The sequence below is a fragment of the Oryx dammah genome, unplaced genomic scaffold (genome assembly GCF_014754425.2).
Source record: "Oryx dammah isolate SB20612 unplaced genomic scaffold, SCBI_Odam_1.1 HiC_scaffold_26, whole genome shotgun sequence".
Classification (NCBI taxonomy): Eukaryota; Metazoa; Chordata; class Mammalia; order Artiodactyla; family Bovidae; genus Oryx; species Oryx dammah.
Window position 1 is genome coordinate 89,435,633 of NW_024070210.1, and position 24,380 is coordinate 89,460,012.

The 24,380-nt window shown below is 41.8% G+C and overlaps 1 protein-coding gene across 1 annotated transcript in view; it reads right to left on the reverse strand.

Moving 5' to 3' along the window:
• GNPNAT1 (glucosamine-phosphate N-acetyltransferase 1) overlaps positions 1–23,145 on the reverse strand; it is a 74,605-nt gene extending 51,460 nt beyond the window's left edge. The window contains exon 1 of the mRNA XM_040225870.1: positions 23,022–23,145. Within this exon, the coding sequence (XP_040081804.1) occupies positions 23,022–23,037 (16 nt within the window). The 5' untranslated portion in view covers positions 23,038–23,145. The remainder of the gene's footprint in view (positions 1–23,021) is intronic.
• Between the last annotated feature and the right edge of the window lie 1,235 nt (positions 23,146–24,380).

The following is a 24,380-nucleotide window of genomic DNA, read 5'->3' on the forward strand; positions in this document are numbered from 1 at the left end:
TAGCAACTGGAAGTGGGAATTATACATTTCTGTACAAAATTACTATGGTGAATATTTATCATGAAAACTATGAGTTATTTCAGATTCTTCACTCATACATCAGAGAAATTACAGTATTCATGGTAAAAAATCATCATCTTTCTAAACCAGTTGTTTGATGGATAAGTCTCTTAAGATTCTAAAAGAAGCTGACAAAATATCAGAGAATATTTTAGCCCAATAAATGACATAAATGACTTACCTTCTTACCAGATAATACTTATCAAAATATCACCAAAATTAGGCTGAAATTGTTATAATCACCTCTTTTGCGATGTTCTGTGTATATGTTTTCAGGGATTACCCTGTCATAATTCACAAAGGTTAAAAAATTGTTTGCTATTTGTATCTGTATCGTTAGGTGAATCTGAGTTCTCAAACTCCTATGACTCAAAAAAGAGAAAAGAAAGTGCTTAGATGCTAAACTTACGTTTGCTATTGTCTACCATTTAGTTTGTGCCCAGTATTTGTGTCTGATAAAACAAATGGGAAACTGACAAAACAAATGGGAAACTCTTTCTTCCTTGATGCTAAATTAAAAATAAAGTTTAATATTAAAACAAAAAATGGATCTATTGAATAGAGGCAAAGTTGGCCTAAACTGTCATTGTTATCCTATGACGGGTCACTGGAGGCAGCTGAGGTGGACAGCTCCAGTGTTCCCACCAAAGTGGAAGAGCAGGGGGATGTGGAGAGGGGCTGCCTCTGCCTGGGTGTGTCATCACAACACATTAGGTCCTTTTCCATCGTGTTTTCAATTGTAGTTTTTCCACCGGAATGGACAAGTACACCATGTTCCGTTTATTTCATATTAGGACCTAGTATGTTCCAGGCTCTGTGCTAAATTCTGTGAATAAAATGGTGAATAAGTAAAATATATCGAGTGTTCACAGGTAAAGGTTTTATCACCATTTGACCTAGTAGCAAAAACTACAGCAAAATTTCCTGTGAAAATTAAAATTTCTCGTGAAGCCCTGTGTAACCTAGTAAGCACCCAATAAACGAATGCCACATAAATTGTATGCAACCTATAATCCTTGACTAGATCTTGTTTGTTTGGTTTTTTAACAGCTGTAAAGGATGTCCTTGGAACAATTATGGACATTTGGATTTCAAGTAGACATTAGAGCACTCTTGTTCATTTTCTTGAGTGTGACAGTGATGCTGGGTTATGGAGACTATCATTGTTCTTAAATTTTGCTTGAAGTATTTAGGGGTAAAGTGTTATGATATCTGTAACTCAGCTTCAGTGTTTCAGAAATAAGTGTAGTTACATAAAGAATGTTAATAATGGTTAAAGGTAGGTGATAGGTGTATGGCTGCTTATCATACTATTCTTGTATCTTTTCTGGATGTTTCAGCTCAGTTCAGTCCCTCAGTCATGTAACTTTCAAAATAAAAAGTTGGGAAAATTTTTTAGTCCATTTTGTCTTCCCTGTTAAAAACAATGTACGATTGTGCAATTTCCCAAAGGGAATCTATTCCCAAAAATATGAATTAGAAATTGGAGACCGTACAGATTTAAGGCAGTTTCAGAAAGGATTTTTGTTGCTTTTCTTTTAAATCTAAGTTACGTTCAGTCAAGGGTAAACTCAGATCTTAGGCAACACTCTTTCTGAACTTTGTCACAATAGTTACTTAACTTTTATTTGACCGAGCTTCATTTTACCTAGTACGTTCACATTTGCCAGAGAAATTGTGTCTTCATACCCACCAGCAAGGTACTTGTCACTTAGTCCATACAAATGTTCCCAGTATGGGAGGCCTAGAAGGTGGGAGGCTGGACCCAAGGCCTTCAGGAGATACAATTTCACTTGGCGAGCTTACAGCTTAATTGGAAGGTTAAGCCTGATTAAGCTGAAGAACACACTCAGAACAATCTAGAAGGCACAGATGAAACCCGTGCCGTTCCAGAGGGGGCTACAAAGAGGAAGCTGTCCTTAACAGCAACGTGGAAACAGAGTGCTGTAATATTCTAGATGTAAACAGTGATTGGACATCCATAGACTTCATACCTTTCCATAAACCAAAATTTTCTTCAACTTCAAGTAGATTCAGTGTGCCATCACTGGAAATCTTTGATGCTGCCTGCATTTTCAACCCAGGCATTATTTTCTCTGAGTTGAAGCTGACACTATATTTTAATCATGGAGAAATTGTTTTCTGACCATGGTTTTCATCAAGTCCACAATGCCCTAAATGGTAAAGAATACCTCCAGTATACCAAATATCTACTGTACACTATGATACATCATATTACCTAGTAATCATGACATCTGTGGGCCTTAGAGTAAGACTTAAGATAGTGTCATGGTTTCTTTCAAGCATTGCCAATTTTCTCAAGGTTTATCCCATAAAAAAGTGACAGTAGGAAAAAAATGAGTTAAATTTGCAGAGGAGCTAAGAAGTCTTGCAGATGCTGTGACAGATTCATTTTAAGAATTTGGTCCTCTATTGTAGAGACTATGAAAATTTCGATACATTTATTCAGGCAACTTCTGCTAACGTAAAATTTATTGACTTGATATTTTGCTGAAGACTCAAGATTTTTTAATTTAGGGAAAACGTGTAAAAGTATTTCTTTTTACCTCTAGGTGGTGCCGTGTATTGTTCTATGTTAGGCACAAGACTGCCTAGTTTTGAAGTGCTGTGTTTTATTTTATAGGTGAACACACTGAGACTCATTGAAATTTTGTCTTAAGATAAAGAAAACTTGATTTGAGGCAGATCTTGGACTTTTTCTTTTTTTCAAAATGTTTAATGTGTGGTTTATTTGAGGAAAAATTAGTCATCCCATCATTATTTCATACAGTTCTACATATACTGTTTGTGTCAGGTTTAAGAATTTATTTCACTTTATTGATTGATAAAATTTTCTGTAAGACATTATAAAAGAAAATAATATGCCCAATTTAAGTGACAATAGATTGTTAGGAAAGATAATGAGATATCATATACATAAATATATCTATATGTATATCTAAATATTTTACCAAAGAACTCTCAATGGTTGGAGGATACAAAGAGGAAATATAAATTGCTAGTAATTATGTAAAAATAATTTAAACTCATTAATAATCAAATCAAAACTGAGGAGCAGTATAGTGCCTCTTTTTCCTCCCAGATGAGCAAGAAGTGTGTAATGTTCAACCTCAGAGATATGAAGGCATTGGTAAGACAGGCTCCTTATCTACTGGCAAGTAAGTAAGTAAGTAAGTAAGTAAGTGTTAGTCGCTCAGTTGTGCCTGACTCTTTGCAACCCCATGGACTGCAGCCCACCAGGCTCCTCTGTCCATGAGATTTTCCAGGCAAGGATACTGGAGTGGGTTCCCATTTCCTTCTCCAGGGGATCTTCCTAACCCAGGGATCGAACCCAGGTCTCCTGCACTGCAGATAAATTCTTTACTGACTGAGCTACAAGGGAAGCCCCCTATCCACTGGCAAAGAGAGTGTAAATCAGTGCAACTTTTCTGAAAATTAATTTGGCAGACATCAACAAGAACTTTAAGTTGTTCAAACCGATCTAGTAGTTCAAAGTCTAGGCTCCTCTCTGTAGGAATAATCAGGAATGTGGACAGTGATTTACTTATTTATTTACATTCTTAAAGAATTATTTGTATTGCTAGGACCTAGAAATACAGGTGATTATTTATCTTTGGCCGCTCTGAGTCTCTGTTGCTGGGCACAGCCTTTTTCTGGTTATGGCGAGTGGGGGCCACTCTCTAGTTGTGATGCGTGGGCTCTCCTTGAAGTGGCTTCTCTTGCTGTGGAGCACAGGCTCTAGGGCACCAGGCTTCAGTAGTTTGGCATGTGGGCTCTAGAGCATGGATGGGTTTAGTACTTGTGGCTCACAGGCTTAGTTGCCCCTCCGCATGTGGAATCTTCCCTGACCGGGGATTGAACCTGTGTCCCCAACATTTGCAGGTGGATTCTTAACCACTGAGCCTGCAGAGAAGTCCTATTTATTATTATTACTTTTTGGTTGTGCTGGATCTTCATTGCAGTGCATGGGCTCTTAATTGCAGTGCACAGGCTTCTCCAGTCACAGTGTGCGGGCTTCTCTCTACTTGTGTAGTGGGTTTCGTTGCTTCATGGCCAAAGGGGTCTAAGAGCCCCCACCAGGGATTGAACCCTTGTCCCCTGCATTGGAAGGCAGATTCTTAACCACTGGATCACTGGGGAAGTCCCTGGACAATGATTTATATACAAAGATATTTGTATTTATAAACATTTATAAATAAGAAAATCGTTATATAAAGTGGGCTTCCCTGGGGGCTCAGACAGTAAAGAATATGCTTGCAATGCAAGAGACTGGGGCTCATCCCTGGGCTGGGAAGATCCTCTGGAGGAGGGCATGGTAACCCACTCCAGTATTCTTGCCTGGAGAATTCCATGGACAGAGGACCCTGGCAGACTATAGTCCATGGGGTCACAAAGGGTGGGACACCAATGAGCGACTAACATTCACACTTTTTGATATATAGCAGCCATTTACAAATTACTTGGAAAATAATTTTAAATGACAAAAAGAGATAGTCATAATACTTTACTGAGTTAAAGATGAGGTTAAAAATCTATAAACATGGTATTATCTCATATAAAATATTACTGCATTTGGAGAAAAATAATGAAAAACATAAGCAAGCATTAATAAAGGTCATCTGGATGTGTCCCAAGAAGAATGAGTGCTTTTCTTCTTTTTCTCTCTGTCTTTCAAGTTTTCCACAAAGTTTACTTTCTACAGAAGTACAATAAGTACATTTATAGACAGGAAAAAAATGTTATTTTTAAAAAAGAAACAGGTAGCATTTTAAATGATTTTGAAACCTGTCACTCTGCGGGTCATCTGAGGCCGGCACCTTTTCTGCCTTTCTTGTTTGCTCCCTTGAACTGATGGTCAGAGGGAGGAAACCCTACCACATCACTTCCACGGAATTCCACTACAGAATTATTACATACGTCCCACTCGCTTTCCCTTTTAACTCTCTGATTAAGAGTGAGAACATTTGTAAATTCCAAAGTCTGACATTCATTTCGGACAGTAGTGAATAATCACATGTAAACAAACTTCCCTGAATGTCTGTCGTCCACTTTTCTTCTGCAACATTTTCTTTCTCTTTCTTCATTGTTTTCTGTGGTTTTTATTGACACAGTTTTTGAGATCTAATTTTGTGCCTTATAATGCTTATCAAGTTTTCTAACTAATATAAAGGTCACTTATTCAGATATTTTGCTAGCTGTTCCTTAGTTCATACTTGAACTGGTTGACTGAAAGGTTCTCAGTTTAATTGAAACAGCCTCTTGTTAGTTCCCAATTCACAACTTAAAGCACTTCATTCTTGTCATTGGAGGAAATGTTAGCTCATCTGAACCTTCCTTTCTTAATTCAGATTGTCTTGTAATGATGCAACTCTTAAAAAGCATATTTAGGGTTATATAGTGAGAAGGGACTAGAAGTAAATTGCAGGAGACCTTGACTTTTGTCCTGGGGCTCAGTTAGAAGGACAGTGAGGAATGAACTGGTTGAACATTTCCATCTGGCACTGATTACTTGTGTGATCTTTGGAAAATTATTTATTCTTGATTTCTTTGCCTGTAAAGTTAAGGTGGTGGCCCAGATGACCTACAACTTGATCTGACAGAGGAGCAGCATATTTGAAATTGTGCTTGCAAGGAAAAATCTGGGTCAAAAAGGCTCCCATACATTTAAGGTTCCTTCCGATTCTGAAATGTTTTTCTGGTCACAGTGTTCCTTTGAAACCACACAACTCAGGTTAGGACTTGAATCCACAGTCTTTTAATGGATCACATACCTGGCATCAGGACTTGCTAAAGTTTCAGGTTCTTTATGTCTCAAAGCAGAAGAAATTCAAATATTGTTGGCCTAAAAGGCAAAGTGATAGTTAAGAAGTTGATTTACTGAGATAGAGACATACTCCACAGACAGAATGTGGTCCATCTCAGAAGGCAAGAGGCCCCAAAATACGGGGCAGTTAAGTTTTTTTGACCTACGACTTTCATAAACTAATGAGTAGGATGATTATTCCAACTGTTTTGGAGAGAAAGGGCAGGGATTTTCAGGAATTGGGCTACTTGCCCTCTTTTCTGCCTTTTGTGGTTGGCTTTGGGACTGTCACGGCCCCTGTGGGGGTGTCATTTAGCTGATGTATTACCGTGCGTGTATGATGAGGCTCAAGGTCCACTGGAAGTCAAATCTTCCACTATCTTCCACCTAGTTGGCTCTAACCAGTTTATGTCATATCCTCAAGGGCTATTTCATCTTGTTTTTTAAAAAATGTATGTATTTTTTTGGCTGCATGCACGGCATATAGGATCTTAGCTCCCTGACCAGGGATTGAACTCTTGCCGCCTGCAGTGGTAGCGTGGAGTCTTAACCGCTGGACTGCTGGGGAAGTCCCTACTGCCATTCTTTTAAAGATTGTGTCTTGTCCCCTTGTATCCTGTTTCACCTTTATAATTTCATAATTCAAAACCTTCATAATTTCACCTTTATCTACAGCAGGTGCCTTGTGGGTCCTTGTCTTTCAAGGTTTTTCCCATAGTTTAGAGGACACTGTTTGCTTTTATTTCTTAGTTATTCAGAGAAAGAAGTATTTAAGTGTTGGAGCTGGTGGCATAAAAGCTGCTACTAAAGCCCTGGAATAATGTCTTGTATCAACCACAGCCATGAACACGTCTGGAAGGGTACAGCAGCGTATGCATGAATGTTCCTTTGTTTTACCCAGGGATTTGTTAGCAGAAACTCTTAAGCGTAGCCATTCCCTAATCCTACCCATCCAGGACCAGCCTTAAAGAGGATAGAACACATAGCTGGTATGATTTGACCCCTCAAATACCAGGCAGGATGCTTCATTCAGAAATGCTTATTCCACTGCCTCTTAAGCCAGCGTTATTAAGCTTAACTTTGGCTCTTGAAAGCTACCACAAGTGCTTACAAACACACCTTTCAAAAAATGGAAAGAAATCTAATCTTAGAAGAACAGGAACATTCATAGAGTACAGTGGGTCAAGTTCAAACTAAAACTTTCAGTGAGACATTAAGAAAGATATTTCAGTGTATATTTCCTCTGACAGGAGGCCAAGGTCATCTACTTCTCACCCCGCAAACAGCACATTAACATCTTCACATTTCTCCCTACTCGTTCCTGGGTTATCAAGTGTACCATTCTTTAACGCTCAGTCACAAAGTTTACTCTGAGTAAGCTGAGAGTTCTCAGTTTACCTGTGTGTGTGAGTTGCTGTTGAAAAAGATTTCAGATTAAGATTTCCTTTGTGCCTGTTTTTAGAAGTATTTATTTGGTCTGAGTCATATTCCATTATTGGTGTGTTTATAGGCAAACTTCTTACACTTGTCTCTGGGTGTTTTGTTTAACTACATTTAAAGGCATTAATAATGAAGTAATGTTTAAACAAGAGGTTATGAAAATGTATTAGATACAGGGGAAATTTTTATACCTTTTTATTGTAAATTGTAAGCAATGAACAGCTTTATTTTCTGTCAAAGTTTTAGCATTATAATCTATAAACATAGTGTTATATAAGCTTATAACATAAATTTATACTTTTAAACTGTTTATATTAATTGGTGAGGAAGACAAAAGTAGATTCTGAGAAAACAGAACTGTGAGCATCCCAGATGAATAGTGTGACCTTGTTTGGCCAGAGCTTACCTAGTGAGGTTTATGATGTGCTTGACCCATTTTGTTGATTTTTCTGTGATTCTTCTGCCTCCTGCTCATTAAGAATATTCTCTGAAGTTTTAGACACTTAGCCATTTGTTCAACAAATTCTGTCTTATTCACCCACTGTGTTCTGGACACTGCTTGTACCTGCAGCTATGAAGATAAGGAGTCCCTTCAGTGTGAGACAAAGACAGTGATGACGTGGTGACACACAAAATATGCTTGAGATGCCAAGAGGTTTCTGGGAAGGCGCTCCCGGTTCTGCTGGGAGAGTCAGGGAAGGCCTTTCCGAGGAGGGAGCACACCCTCCCTCAGGAGTACACGCCTGCCGTCAGGAGCTGGAGCAGGAGGAAGCAGGTGTGTGATGCTGGCCCCAGGGCACCTCGGCCTGCCTGAAAGGTTCTGGGAAGGTGCTTGGAGAAGGACCACTAAGGGTTGGAGGAAAAACATGGAACAGGGGACTCTTCCAGGAGGGCCAGGGCACAGGGGTGTTTGCATACTTTATTTAAGGAATGACAGCTCAGAAAGGCCAGGTGACAGGGTTTGTGAGGGGAGTTGATTAGGGAGGGTGTGGAATTTTAACCGTAGCTAGTACTTAGTTCTTACCACGTGCAGGGCACTATTCTAAACCCTGAGCGTCCATTAGATCCTTTACTCCTCGTATAACACTATGAAGTTACTATTAGTATCTCCATTTTTCAGACGAGGACATTGTGGTGGCATTAAAATATGTCCGCAAACTTTTTAATCTGCTTCCCTATAAGTAGACCCTAACTCCTCTCCCCTTGAGTCTGGGCTGGCTAATGACTTGCTTCCAACTAATAAAATATAACAGAAGTGACGGTTTGTGACTTCTGAGACTAGGTCATAAAAGGCATTAGAGTCTCCTTCTCCTTTTTGCTGTCTCATTCATTCTGGAGGAAGCCAGCAGCCATCTAATGAGGACACCTAAGCAGCCTTATACAGAGGCCCACATGGCAAGAGATAGATCCCTCCTGCCAGGAGCCTCCTGCCATCTGCCCTGTGAGGGAATGATTTTGCAAAGAAAATTTAGCCTCCGTCTGGTCTTCAGAAGACTGCAGCCCCAGCCTCGACCGCAACCTATGTAGTGTGGCTGCTTCCAAATTCCTTATCTCCCAACGTCTCTGGGATAGTAAGTATTTGTCCTTTCAAGCTACTAAGTTTTTTCCCCCCTATGGCTGTGCTGGGTCTTCCTCGCTGTGCGGGCTTTTCTCTGGATGTGGAGAGCAGAGGCTCCTCTTGAGCTGTGTGATAATGCCTTATTGTGGTGGCTTCCTTTGTTGTGGAGCACAGCCTCTAGGGTGCTTCAGCTTCAGTAGTTGCTGCACCCGGTAAGCTACTAAGTCTCGAGGTAATTTGTTACACGGCACTAGGTAACTAATACATACACCGAAGCATCACACATTAGTAACATTTCCGGGGTCACACACGTTGTAAGTTATGAATTTGAAATTTGAACTCAGGCATTCAAACTTCAGACTCTATTCACTTCTACAATACTATTCTGCCTTGAAAAGTAGGTGGGCCTCTTTCTCTGGTGATCTAGTACTTATATTAATAATACACTTACACACACACACACACACACACACTATTTCCTTTCTTTCTGTTTCTTTGTGTGTTTTTTAGGACTTGATCTTGATAGTGATAGGAAACCACTGACAGCAGTTGTGCATTGGAAAGATCCTTTGGTGTGGAGGCCTGACTGTAAGGAGTTCTAACTGGAATTAGGAAGAATACTGTCAGGTGATGGGATAATCCAGATGGGAAATGTGAGGTCCTGAGCTAAGGCTTGGGATGGAAAGGATTAGGCAGGTTCAAGAACTATTTCGTGGGTAGACCTGAAGGACCCTAATGTGCTGACTAGGTATTTGTGATGCTCGGCTGTGAGAGGGCGGGAAGTCACTGGATAGATCTGGTGCCGTGGTGGGTGGGTGGAGAGGGGAGTGCTGAGCTGGTGGAAGAGTAGGGGAGGGTTGTGAGGCGCTCTGCCTTGGCCTTGGTGCATTTGAGACATTTAAGAGATACCTGAGAGGTGGGGTCCAAGTGCCACTAGAGAGGTCTGAGCTGAGAGGGGGACCCGGGAGTCCTCAGCCCTTCTCTCAAGGATGCTGACGTGATGGCATGGACCGCTGCACCCTGGGAGAATGTGTGGAATGAGAGGACGAGCGTCTATCCAAGGAGGCCTGGCCTAACCTTGACGAGGGTTGGGCAGAGAGAGGAGCCAGAGAAAGGAAAACCAGGGAAAATGGCATGCGAAAACATAGGGAGAGAGAGGTTTGAGCAAGAGAGTATCATTCCAGTGTCAGATGCTGCATCTGTATCTGACAGCTGCCACTTTCCAGTCCGTGAAACCTGACCATTGTGACTTCTAGGCCTGCCCCTAGAAAGAGCACCACCCCCTCCCCCATGGGCATCTTTCCCCGATGCTGCAGGCTGAAGCACCCCCGAAGGCTCCCTGGGGAGCTTCATGTGGTGGCCTGGCCTTGGCACATCAACTTACTTAACTCATTTCAGTTCAACCAACATTTATGCAAAGTTGAGCACATAGCAAATGATTTGCTGGATGACTAAATACTTACTAATAATACATGCAGGACACTGGTAGGGCAAGGCGTTACTCTCTTCACACGTGCAAAAGTAATATAAGAAGATTGCTCCGCAAGTCCATTGACTTACTAAGTAGCTGCAGATTTTAATGAGGGCTTGATATCTCCTATAGAGACATGGAATTTTGTTTCTGTTGGGGAAGAACTATTCATGTTAATAACAACAGGAAAAGGAATTTTTCCTAATATTTTACTGTGTCTACAAAGGTAATCTCAAAAGTTAACATGGATTATTAAGCTGAAATTTTTAAAAGGGCGTCTTTAATGAAATAAGCTTCTTTCAACTCCAGCTATTCTAATGGCAGCTTCTTGGTTTAGCTGACAGTCATTATTTTTATAAGTTGTATTTAAGTTAACTGAAATGTCACTACTTAAGCTCTCTTCGTGATTAGATATGGTGATTAGAGTCTCTTTTAAAATTATGCTCAGATTTTTTTTATTAGGAAAACCACAGCGGAGCCATGACACAATAGGTCCGTAATAAAGTTTCAAAGGTCTGATAACTTTTATGTACTAAATACTGAATTTTAAGAAATTGAATTCTGTGGCTTTCCTATTAAAGGCAAGCAGAAGTTTCCCACATCTTTAAATAATTAAGAGAAACCTTTACTGAGTCCAAGCTCGCTCTTATCACTGCATGTCAGGTCAGTGAATTCATTAAGAGATGAGGTGTTGAGGCAAGGAAGAGATTTTAATCAGGGAGCCAGCTGACTGAGAAGGCAGGCCGCTAAGTCACTTCAGTCGTGTCTGACTCTTCGCGACCCCATGGACTGCAGCCCACCAGGCTCCTCCATCCATGGGATTTTCCAGGCAAGAGTACTGGAGTGGGGTGCCACTGCCTTCTCCGGAGAAGGCAGGCTAGCACCCCAAAATAAACATCTTGTCAGGGCCTGGTTGCCAGGTCCTTTTATGGATCAGAGGTGGTGGGGAGGTGAGGCAATAAAGAAAAAGACTATTCAGTCCTTGCAAATGTCCCCTAGAATGGCAAGCCTCAGGCCTGGGAATGTGTTAGTTTCACTTCTTACAGTCCTTCACAGGTGGGCCGCTCAGGTCGCAGGCCGTTATGTATGCTTACAGAAACAAATAGGGTTAAAGTCGCAGAAGCAAATCCGGTGTAAATTTAACTCTTCCAGGTTACACTTCCAATAGGAAAGACACACAACCAGAAAAATTCCCAACAAGAGGTTAAAGCTGGAACAAGATGTGGTACATATATACAGTAGACTATTTCTCACTCTTTAAAAAGAGCTACTGAAATTAGGGAGTTAAGACACTGTTAGCCACAGGGATGGACCTTGAAGGATCTAGGCAAAGGGAAGCCAGGCAGGCAGAGGAAGACTATGGTATAGGATTTACCTTCCCAGAAGAATAAAAATAGGCATACAAGGCAAAAAATTTACAATCCGAAAAGAGACTCAGAGAATTCAAAGACAAACAAAGGGTTCCAGGAAAAAAAAAAGTGAATGGCCTTGAATGAATTAGGAAGTCCTTACCCTCATAGACAAGAAATGTGAATCTGTAATAGATAATCCACAAGGAATATTCTTTTCTCTCCTTCCATCCTCTTCCTTGCACAGATCCACAGAAATCTGATTATCTCTAAGAGATAATCCACAATAATTGTTTTTTCTATGTATACACAGAAAAGTATAATGAGATATATAATTCAGAAGGACCTGATGTTCAGCACTCTTCTCATCCTTCTATGGCAAAAAAAAAAAAAAAATAGAGATGTCACGCAAGTATATGTGCCTCGGTTCTTTGTCTCATCACAACAAAGATTTGGAGTGACAGACGTTAAAGCCCCCTTGGCGTGTCACAGCTCTCAGGTCTTAGATAGACCGTGTTATAGCTCTCAGGTCTTGAAAGGACCGTGTTATAGCTCTTAGACAAATCAGTGTTACAGCTCTATTTTATTTAGAAGATAACAGGAAAATCCATCTTCGAGGCATGAGGGCACATCGACCCGAAGACACGAGGAGAAGAGCACCCCAGCGTGGGAGAGAGAGAGCCAGCTTTGGCTCCTCTTTTTATATGTTTATCTCTCCCTGGGCCTGTCCTGTGTAAATTGGGCCAGCCAGGAGTGTTGTTTGTTTTACCTGAGGTCCTCACTCTGTTCCTCGGGCCTTCTTTTGTTCTATTTTTGCGGGCTTCCCCCTTCTTTGTCTTTTAGCCACCGCCATTTTGGACTCCTTTTCCCTACTGTACCTACCTAACAGAGATACCCCGCCCCATAAATACACATGCCTGAATCAGGAGGCTGTATGCTGCCAACAATCACAAGGCTGAAGATCGAGTCTACTGCACTGCAGCATTGACAAGATGGCAAGAGAAGGAGAGAAAAGCAGTGCCTACTCTCTTATCTCTGCCCGCCCTGACTTGGGATGCACGTCCCTGGAGCCTGGACAGGCTTGAGTCTCACTGCTGAACTGGGATGGTTGACACAATCCGGCAGGGTGCCCTTGGTTGACCCTTTTAAAGGGCTACTGTCTCCTACATTCTGGCTGGGACCAGAGTCCTGCGTGGCATCAAGGCCTCAAGGGATTTGAAGGCAAGGTTCAGCTAGCCTTGAACTCTCCTGGGGCTGGGGATCCCAGCTCAAGCCTTGTTCCTGAGGGTGTAGCCTCCTAGCACTAGCTCCTAAGCACACTCAGCAGAGTCCTGTGATCCTGGAAAGATTCACCAGGGCGGGCTGTTTGTGTGATGCTTTAGGGGGAAAGATTACTGAGACTCAAAGCCCTTTTGGGTTAGCCCAGGCACATTACTCCCAATTTCACTGCCCAAGAAGCAAACTTCCCCTAAGGTTTTTGTTACCCCAGAAACCAATGGTAGGCCTGAATAATGCTGCCACCCTGTGGACATTTTCTGTAACTACAACATTTTCTCCCGTGTTCACTGGCAACTCAAATCACAGGGCTCAGTTCAGTTCAGTTCAGTTCAGTCGCTCAGTTGTGTTCGACTCTTTGCGACCCCATGAATTGCAGCACGCCAGGCCTCCCTGTCCATCACCAACTCCCGGAGTTCACTCAGACTCACGTCCATCGAGTCCGTGATGCCATCCAGCCATCTCATTCTAGGTCGTCGCCTTCTCCTCCTGCCCCCAATCCGTCCCAGCATCAGAGTCTTTTCCAATGTGTCAACCCTTCGCATGAGGTGGGCAAAGTACTGGAGCTTCAGCTTTAGCATCATGCCTTCCAAACAAATCCCAGGGCTGATCTCCTTCAGAATGGACTGGTTGGATCTCCTTGCAGTCCAAGGGACTCTCAAGAGTCTTCTCCAACACCACAGTTCAAAACATCAATTCTTCGGCGCTCAGCTTTCTCCACAGTCCAACTCTCACATCCATACATGACCACTGGAAAAACCATAGCCTTGACTAGATGGACCTTAGTCGGCAAAGTAATGTCTCTGCTTTTGAATATGCTATCTAGGTTGGTCATAACTTTCCTTCCAAGGAGTAAGCGTCTTTTAATTTCATGGCTGCAATCACCATCTACAGTGATTTTGGAGCCCCAAAAATAAAGTCTGACACTGTTTCCACTGTTTCCCCATCTATTTCCCATGAAGTGATGGGACCAGATGCCATGATCTTCGTTTTCTGAATGTTGAGCTTTAAGCCAACTTTTTCGCTTTCCTCTTTCACTTTCATTAAGAGGCTTTTTAGTTCCTCTTCACTTTCTGCCATAAGGGTGGTGTCATCTGCATATCTGAGGTTATTGATATTTCTCCTGGCAATCTTGATTCCAGCTTGTGCTTTTTCCAGCCCAGCGTTTCTCATGATGTACTCTAGATATAAGTTAAATAAATAGGGTGACAATATACAGCCTTGACGTACTCCTTTTCCTATTTGGAACCACTCTGTTGTTCTATGTCCAGTTCTAACTGTTGCTTCCTGACCTGCATACAGATTTCTCAAGAGGCAGGTCAGGTGGTCTGGTATTCCCACCTCTTTCAGAATTTTCCACAGTTTATTGTGATCCACACAGTCAAAGGCTTTGTCATAGTCAATAAAGCAGAAATAGATGTTTTTCTGGAACTCTCTTGCTTTTTCCATGATCCAGCGGATGTTGGCAATTTGATCTCTGGTTCCTCTGCCTTTTCTAAAACCAGCTTGAACATCAGGAAGTTCACAGTTCACGTATTGCTGAAGCCTGGCTTGGAGAATTTTGAGCATTCCTTTACTAGCATGTGAGATGAGTGCAACTGTGCGGTAGTTTGAGCATTCTTTGCCATTGCCTTTCTTTGGAATTGGAATGAAAACTGACATTTTCCAGTCCTGTGGCCACTGCTGAGTCTTCCAAACTTACTGGCATATTGAGTGCAGCACTTTCACAGCATCATCTTTCAGGATTTGAAACAGCTCCACTGGAATTCCATCACCTCTACTAGCTTTGTTTGTAGTTATGCTTTCTAAGGCCCACTTGACTTTACATTCCAAGATGTCTGGCTCTAGATTAGTGATCACATCATCATGATTATCTGGGTCGTGAAGATGTTTTTTTGTACCGTTCTTCCGTGTATTCTTGCCACCTCTTCTTAATATCTTCTGCTTCTGTTAGGTCCAGACCATTTCTGTCCTTTATTGAGCCCATCCTTGCATGAAATGTTCCCTTGGTATCTCTAATTTTCTTGAAGAGATCTCTAGTCTTTCCCATTCTGTTGTTTTCCTCTTTTTCTTTGCATTGATCACTGAATAAGGCTTTCTTATCTCTTCTTGCTATTCTTTGGAACTCTGCATTCAGATGCTTATATCTTTCCTTTTCTCTTTTGCTTTTCACCTCTCTTCTTTTCACAGCTATTTGTAAGGCCTCCCCAGACAGCCATTTTGCTTTTTTGCATTTCTTTTCCATGGGGATGGTCTTGATCCCTGTCTCCTGTACAATGTCACAAACCTCATTCCATAGTTCATCAGGCACTCTATCTATCAGATCTAGACCCTTAAATCTATTACTCACTTCCACTGTATAATCATAAGGGATTTGATTGAGGTCATACCTGAATGGTCTAGTGGTTTTCCCTACTTTCTTCAATTTAAGTCTGAATTTGGCAATAAGGAGTTCATGATCTGAGCCACAGTCAGCTCCCGGTCTTGTTTTTGTTGACTGTATAGAACTTCTCTATCTTTGGCTGCAAAGAATATAATCAATCTGATTTTGGTGTTGACCATCTGGTGATGTCCATGTGTAGAGTCTTCTCTTGTGTTGTTGGAAGAGGGTGTTTGCTATGACCAGTGCATTTTCTTGGCAAAACTCTATTAGTCTTTGCCCTGCTTCATTCTGCATTCCAAGGCCAAATTTGCCTGTTACTCCAGGTGTTTCTTGACTTCCTACTTTTGCATTCCAGTCCCCTATAATGAAAAGGACATCTTTTTGGGGTGTTAGTTCTAAAAGATCTTGTAGGTCTTCATAAAACCGTTCAACTTCAGTTTCTTCAGCATTACTGGTTGGGGCATAGACTTGGATAATTGTGATATTGAATGGTTTGCCTTGGAGACAAACAGAGATCATTCTGTCGTTTTTGAGATTGCATCCAAGTACTGCATTTCGGACTCTTTTGTTGACCATGATGGCTACTCCATTTCTTCTGAGGGATTCCTGCCCGCAGTAGTAGATGTAATGGTCATCTGAGTTAAATTCACTCATTCCAGTCCATTTTAGTTCGCTGATTCCTAGAATGTCGACGTTCACCCTTGCCATCTCTTGTTTGACCACTTCCAATTTGCCTTGATTCATGGACCAGACATTCCAGGTTCCTATGCAATATTGCTCTTTATAGCATTGGATCTTGCTCCTATCACCAGTCACATCCACAACTGGGTATTGTTTTTCCTTTGGCTGGGCTGGATTTCTGTTAATGACAGAAATTAACATTACCCACCTCAGGAAATGTCCTGGGGTGGGTAATGGAGAAATAAATTCCAAACACAGATGAGTTTCGGTAGACCAGTTGTCAAAGGCAAATGCTCCTGACAACCTTTTAGGAAAAATAAAGCCAAAACAAAGTCAAACCTTCACAACAAGACAACATGCTGCTGCTGCTGCTGCTAAGTCGCTTCAGTCGTGTCCAACTCTGTGCGACCCCAGAGATGGCCTCCTACTAGGCTCCTCTGTCCCTGGGATTCTCCAGGCAAGAACACTAAGGATCCCTAATTGCTGGAGGAGTGCCATTCAAAATGACAATGGGAAATAAATTCCCTCCAGGCACAGTGGTCATATCTACAACTGATAAATGTGGGAGAGAGCCTGGAGGAAAAAGAATCCTCCTAAGCTATCTCTGGGAATATACATTGGCAACAGTCAGTAGAATGGACAGTTTCTGAATGCCTGAAAAAAACCACTCAGAGAGATTAAAACTAGGATCTGACATTCCCACACCTTGGCCTATATCCTGAGAAAACCACTGATCAAAAGGCACAGACACCCCAACAAAGCTTCAGCCCTGCTTCCGATAGCCAAGACACACTACCGGCAAAATCGGCAATGAGGGACTAAAGCTGAAAAAAGGAGTGGTACGTATATACAGAAGATTCATAAAAAGCCATCACTGAAATTAGGTAATTATGACAGTGCTAGCCACAAGGATGGTCTTCGAAGGATCATACACCAAGGGAAGTCTCTCAGGCAGAGGAAGACCATGGTGTATGAGGTACCTTCCAGGCAAAATAAAAGTAGACATACAAAGCAACAAACTTACAACCCCAAAAGAGACTGAGAATTCAAAATCAAACGAATGGTTCCAGAGAAACATAAGTGACAGCCCGGGGATGCATTAGGGTGTCCGTGCCTACATACATGAGAAATCTGTATTTAATAGATAGTCCACAGGGATTATCCCCTTCCTTCTGTTGCACAAACCAGTAATCAAGAAACCAAGCACTAGACTTGGAGAGTTGGAGAACTCAGGTTTATTACACCAGCGGGCCCAGAGGAGTTAACACTAAGCTCTGAGCCCTGAACAAAGGGGTTGCAGAGTTTTTATAGACAGACTATAGTGAGCAACACTACCTGCTAGTAAGCTGGTTTAAACTAAGGGGTTTCATGTGTGTGGGAACAGCAGTCAAGATGGGGAGGGAGACGCCTGACCTTTACACAGACAGGCATGGTTAAGCCTGCAGGGACTGGACAATTGCAAAGAGCAGGACAAGGGTGAGTGAGATAAACTCCAGTTCCTAGTACTGTAAGTCCTGACTTTCTGAGACTATGTGACCTACGTGATCCAGACTTTGCATGGAGAAAGCTGAGTTACAGAGTCAGAAGGAGCAGGGGGTTATGTAAAATTTTAACTTTTCCTCTTCATTCCCCCCTCTTAATGCTTCTATCACTTGTTGTAGAAAGCATCATCTCATGTTTTGGTAGGACATTCAGAGCTCCCCATCGTTTAGGGGGCTATATTGAGCTATTACCATTTGTAACTTTATGGATTTAATCCGAGAACTGGGTTGTGAACTGGGTGATTGCATTGAGAATACAAGGGCCAAACAAGAGTGCCGCAAAGAGCGTGAGAGAGAGGACCTGTTAAAGGGAGAAGCCACGATGCCAGCTCCAGATATTGTTCCAATTACCCCAGAAATTGCCTAGTTTCTCTCTCCTTTTTATGATTTGTTCCCTTATCTTTTGGGCCATGTCCCTGACTATTTCTGATTGGCTTACATAAAAGCAGCATTCTTCATTCAAGAAGAGGCAGAGTCCTCTCTTTTCAGCTGTCAGTAGGTGCTGCTGCTAATTCGCTCAGTTGTGTCCGATTCTTGGCGGCCCCATGGACTGCAGCCCACCAGGCTCCTCCGTCCATGGGATTTTCCAGGCAAGAGGACTGGAGTGGGGTGCCATTGCCTTCTCCAGTCAGTAGGTCTAGCCCTCTCCTATTCTGTAAAACCAGAGTCTTACAGTTCTGTAAAGCCAGGGAGTCTAGTTGGTTCTGTAACAAAGAGCACAGCAATAATACTGATTAGGGATTGAGGCCAGGGTTGACAATGAAAATCCATCGATATCTTGATCCTCAAGCTGCCTCCATGTGTTGACCAGCCAGCTGCCAGAGTGTGACTGGAACAAGGCTGAAGAGTCTTCAAGCTTCTGCCATGCATTGACTAATCAGCTTCTGGAGTGACTAAAGCAGGGCTCAGCATCCTTTATGGGTGAGGGCTGTTGTCTTTGGAACCGGACCTTGGGGAGTTTTTTGGGGTCCTGAACTTCTTTCCAGGTGTCCTCATCACAGGAAGTAGCTGCCTTCTGGACTCTGGTGTGGTGGATGCAAGGGATGACACCTGTAACTTTATCAGCAGTAGGGGTTGCCAGGATGACTGTGTGAGGGCCTGTCCAAACTGGCTCAAGTGGTTCCTTCTTCCAATCTTTAACCCATACCTCATCTCCTGGCTGATAGGAATGAACCCAATTGCCCAAGTAAACGGATGTCCTTTCTAAGGTTTCTCAGGCTATATGGCAGAAAACTTTTCCAGGGCCTGGAGGTTTCAGGACATCTCCAGGTCAGCTAGTTATTGGTGGTCTCCCTTGAGCTTTTCTATCACTGAGGGTGTTCTCCCATATAAGATCTCAAAGGGAGACTAGCCTGAGGACCTCAGGGTACATTTCCACAGAGGGAGATGAGAGTCCACAGAAGGATAAGGCAGCTTGTTCTAGCATTGTCTGGGTGTTGGCCGGGGGATATTCTTGTCGTATTACTACTTAGAGAAACAAATTTAACGAGAAAGTTAAAGATATATGGCCCAAAGATTAATAGACATAGGAAAGATGCTGAGGGGCTAGCCAGGAGAACCAGGTCCAGACATTGATTCGTGACATTAGTGTTTCTCTAGGTATGAGAAGATGCAAGAATTTAGACTCATAAAAATCTTTACCTGAAAACATCTGACTATCTGAAGGCCTGTTTTTTTTTTTTTTTCCTTCTTCTTCTTTTTTTCCCAGAGCACAGAGTGCCTTATTTTTTGTCTCTATCCTGAACTCCTTTCAAAGGGGTGTTGAAGGTCAGCATCTTGTAGTGGTCATGATTTAATCTTTGTAGAGGCAGCCGGCAACGGCCAACTTTCAGTCAGCTGGGCCCCTTCATAGCCACATATTTGACCATGTTTGGGGGCATTTCATGGTCATTGTGACCCGCAGTGCTGGGAAGGCTCATTCCCGGGTCTAGCAAAAATTCCATTGACAGGTCACTCAGAGTGTTGTCACTAGACCAGGCCTTGTAAGTAACAAAATTCTCTGCACCATACCTGTCTTGCTAGCCTCGTGGTCCAGGAAAATATTTCCTCTTGCTGATGCTTCCCATATCTAGGACTATATTATTACCATTATTGATCTCATATGGAACTGCATGTCAGCATTTTATCACAGGCTCAGTCACACATTTGGGAATGTAAGAAATAATCTTCTGAAACAAGCTGCATAGAAAATAATATAGCTAGCTGTTATTAGTAAGGTCACAAACAAGAATTTAAGTCAAGAACTTTCACTGGGTATAGCCTGGTATACCCCAGGTCATCTGACTCAGTTAAATGATAATACTCAAGTGTTAATCTCCTGGTGTACATCATGGAGCATCTGACCTTTATCCAAAGACTGGTTACTGAGACAAGCTTTAGAAACAATCTTAGAGTGTCCTTTTTAATAACTTAATTAAATCTTTTAGCAATATAACATAACAAGGAACTATTTCAGAAGTGTTAGTAAGCACAGACCTTAATTAACAAAACTAGAAGTTAACATTCAGTGAAACATAATTTTTTCTTTCTTTCTTTTTTTTTTTTTTGAGAACTCATTGTGAGGACATTAACACTGTAGCCAGGGAAGTCTTTAATGCATCAAATAAAAAGGAGGTCTGTCAGGGAGCTGGGAAAAGCCAAGCGGCCATCTTGGATTTCCTATAGCCCTGGCTCTTTGATTTTCAGCTGTTGTTTATCCATTTTTACTTTCCTGACTTAGGAGCAGACTGTTGCCATGTTTTAAGGACATCTGGATAGCAAAAGTCTAACCATGAGGAGTTATTTTTGTAGAAGCAGAATGAGCTTTGTCTACATGTCCCACAATCTTAAATAATGTTTATTTACCTTACCAAAGTAAAAAAAAAAGATTTTAAATACAAATATAAATCACTTAAAGACAAAGAAATTCATAATCTGGTTCCAAATAGGAAAAGGAGTACATCAAGGCTGTATATTGTCACCCTGCTTATTTAGCTTATATGCAGAGTACATCATGAGAAAAGCTGGGCTGGAAGAAGAACAAGCTGGAATCAAGATTGCCAGGAGAAATATCAATAACCTCAGATATGCAGATGACATCACCCTTATGGCAGAAAGTGAAGAGGAACTAAAAAACCCCTTGATGAAAGTAAAAGAGGAGAGTGAAAAGGTTGGCTTAAAGCTCAACATTCAGAAAACGAAGATCATGGCATCTGGTCCCATCACTTCATGGGAAATAGATGGGGAAACAGTGGAAACAGTGTCAGACTTTATTTTTTGGGCTCCCAAATCACTGCAGATGGTGACTGCAGCCATGAAATTAAAAGACGCTTACTCCTTGGAAGGAAAGTTATGACCAACCTAGATAGTATATTCAAAAGCAGAGACATTACTTTGCCAACAAAGATCCATCTAGTCAAGGCTATGGTTTTTCCAGTAGTCATGTATGAATGTGAGAATTGGACTGTGAAGAAGGCTGAGCGCCGAAGAATCGATGCTTTTGAATTGTGGTGTTGGAGAAGACTCTTGAGAGTCCCTTGGACTGCAAGGAGATCCAACCAGTCCATTCTAAAGGAGATCAGCCCTGGTTGTTCTTTGGAAGGAATGATGCTAAAGCTGAAGCTCCAGTACTTTGGCCACCTTATGCGAAGAGTTGACTCATTGGAAAAGACTCTGATGCTGGGAGGGATTGGGGGCAGGAGGTAAAGGGGACGACAGAGGATGAGATGGCTGGATGGCATCACTGACTCGATGGACGTGAGTCTGAGTGAACTGCGGGAGTTGGTGATGGACAGGGAGGCCTGGCGTGCTGCGATTCATGGTGTCGCAAAGAGTCGGACACGACTGAGCAACTGAAGTGAACTGAAGAAAACTTTGTTCTCTAACAGAGAGAAGACCAAATTCCAGTCTGGTACCAGCTTACTGTTAATAACAAAATTTGTTTATCTGCTTAATCTTAGAAAGTCTTTTCCAAAAATCTTGAAGAACTAGCAGTATTCTTCTAAAGGCATGAGAGTAAAACCATAGAAGGCATGTTTAAAATCTGATTCTATTGCAATTGACAAAGAAACCTGGTCCTAACACTTTAATATGATAACTAGAAATATAATTGACCATATTTTATAAGAGCATATCAGATCTATATGAGTTTCACATAATTCTAGGATATCTATATTAGTAACATCAACCATATATAACCTGAAAAGATTTATCACCCCTTCAGCAGTACTTCTTATGTAATTTAACATGTGCGATGAACCCAGGTAGCTTAATAGCTCTTTGGGATGTCTCAGGGGCCCTCTGAAGCATCCCAAAGTTAGCTAGAAGTCAAGTTACTTAGGAAGTTTTATCAATAAATGTTGAAAGGGTTTATAACACTCAGTCAGGCAGGATCATATAAATTACTGTGAAATAATAGTTATTTACTTAGCCAAAGTTAGCAAAAGATTTCAAAGGCAAATATAGAACAGATCAATTAAGAGGTAAAGAAACTTAAATCTATTATTAAAAGCAGTTCAGCATCTGAAGAAAGTACGTCCTCCTAACAGAGAGAAAGGCCAAACTCAAATTTTTGCACCAGCTTACTTTAAACTCATTTATGTAAACTTAATTAAATTTATTTTAAACTTAGTCAGTCCTAACCATGCCCAAAACTTTTTTTCAGGGTCCACTTTCCCCCAACCTTTTAATCACTTTCTGTAACAGCCACCTATAAGTCAGACCTACTTTCTTTTCCCCTTATAAAATATAATTTTATTTTTAATACCTTCTTTACTAAAAACATACATCCTACTTTCCTTATTAGATTAGTAAACAAACATTAATACTAGATATTTAATATTGAATATTTTCCAGTTCATGTGAATCTGAAATTTATTTAGGTTAATTTTTCTTGTATTTGGAATTGTTTGATTTATAAGCACTTACTTTTCTTTAGGCCAATTAAATTAGAACTCATTTATGACTTCAACAGTATTATCAGAAAAAAACAAAAGACATACACTGAAACATACATAAATCCAGACAGTCAGACAGAGAGAGATCTTATAGTTTTCTGTTTGAGATTTAAAATATCTCTTTGGCCCCTTTTTTTCCTTGCTTGAAGTTCTAGTTTGCCCAAGGCTGAGGTCTTAGGCAAATTGGGCTATGTATTTCAAGGACCTGGAGAGGGTTAACTTCAAGCTTTTTCCTAGGCAGGCCTTTTAACAAGCTAAATGTTTTTAATTGCATATGCAAAAAGAATTGGTTTTGCAGTTTCCAAAAAGAAAAATTTCTCTCACTCTGTTCAATCAGCAATCACGCACTCACAATCTTTCAGAGGCTATCACAATGCCTCCCTTCTCCTGAGTCCCCAGGTTTCCTTAACTGTTGCTCCCTTCCTGGGAGCTCCAAGGAGATGATCAGTCTCCTTTCCTACCCATTGGGGTAGAACCTGACTGGGGACTGGCCCTGGGGCCTTACCTGATCCTGTGGCCATTCCTGGTGAGTTGGTCCATCCCTCCAGTGAGTCCAGTCGGGGCTCAGCTGTCTGAAGAGTCAGAACACCAGTCTGAAAGAGACCCCGGAATACTCTCAGGTGGCAAGCCTCCTTGTTCGTCTTGGAGTTCCCTTGCTCCAGCCCAGCCGAGCCACCAGTCCAACGGCTCAAGGGGCTGGCGTGGTTGGAATCTCGCTGGGGCCTCCAGAAATGTTGTAGAAACCAGTAATTGAGAAACCAAGCACCACGCTCGGAGAGTTGGAGAACTCAGGTTGGGCCCAGAGGAGTTAACCGTCTAAGCTCTGAGCCCTGAACAAAGGGGTTATAGAGTTTTTATAGACAGACAGTGGGCAACACTAGCTGCTAATAGGCTGGTTTAATCTAAGGGGTTTCGTGCATGTGGGAACAGCAGTCAAGATGGGGAGGGAATACCTGACCTTCACATGGACAGGCATGATCAAGCAGGTTTTTAGGGGCTGGGCAATTGCAAAGGGCAGGACAAGGGTAAGTGAAATAAGCTCCAGTTCCCAGTATTATAAGTCCCCACTTTCTGAGACTACGTGACCCACATGATCCAGACTCCAGAGGCAAAACGAGCAGGAGGTTATGTAAAATTTTAACTTTTCCTCTTCACTTCCTTTCTGCCTCCCATATGTAGATAGCAATCTGTATCTCTAAAGACAGAAATCTGTATCTAAGAGACAATCCACAAAAATTGTCTCCTAACTTCTTTATATACACAGAAAAGTGTATCTGAGATATGGAACTCACAAGGACCTGATGCTTGGCACTCTTCTTGACCTTCTATCTATGTTAAGTTCAAAAATGCAATAGAGATACACCATGGATACGTTATACCTGAATCCAGCAGCTATACACTGAAGACAAGCACTGCAAATCGACTATCCTCCAACATAGCACTGGCATGATGTTATAGAAAAAGAAAGAAAAGCAGTGCCTGCTTTATTCCCTCTGATCTTCCTGACTTGGGGTGTGATCCATCCTAGAGTCTGTATAGCTTGGGTGTCCAGGCTAGACTGCTGTGTTTTTGAGACAGCCTGGCAGGGTGTTTGTTGAGCCCTTGTTAAGCATATACAGTCCACTGTGCTCTGGTAGGGACCAGAGACTCGAGTGGGATCAAGTCCTCGAAGACCTTGGGGGCAATAGTCTCCTAACCTCCACGTCTCCTTGTGCAGGAATTCTCAGCTCAAGCCTCCTTTCTGAGAGTGCAGACTGCTAGGCACTGAAGCACAGTCAGCAAGGTGCTGTGGCTTCCTTTGGGATTAGTCTGGAAGCCGTGTGTGTGTGTGTATCTGTGATGCTTTATGGGGAATAAGTAGTGA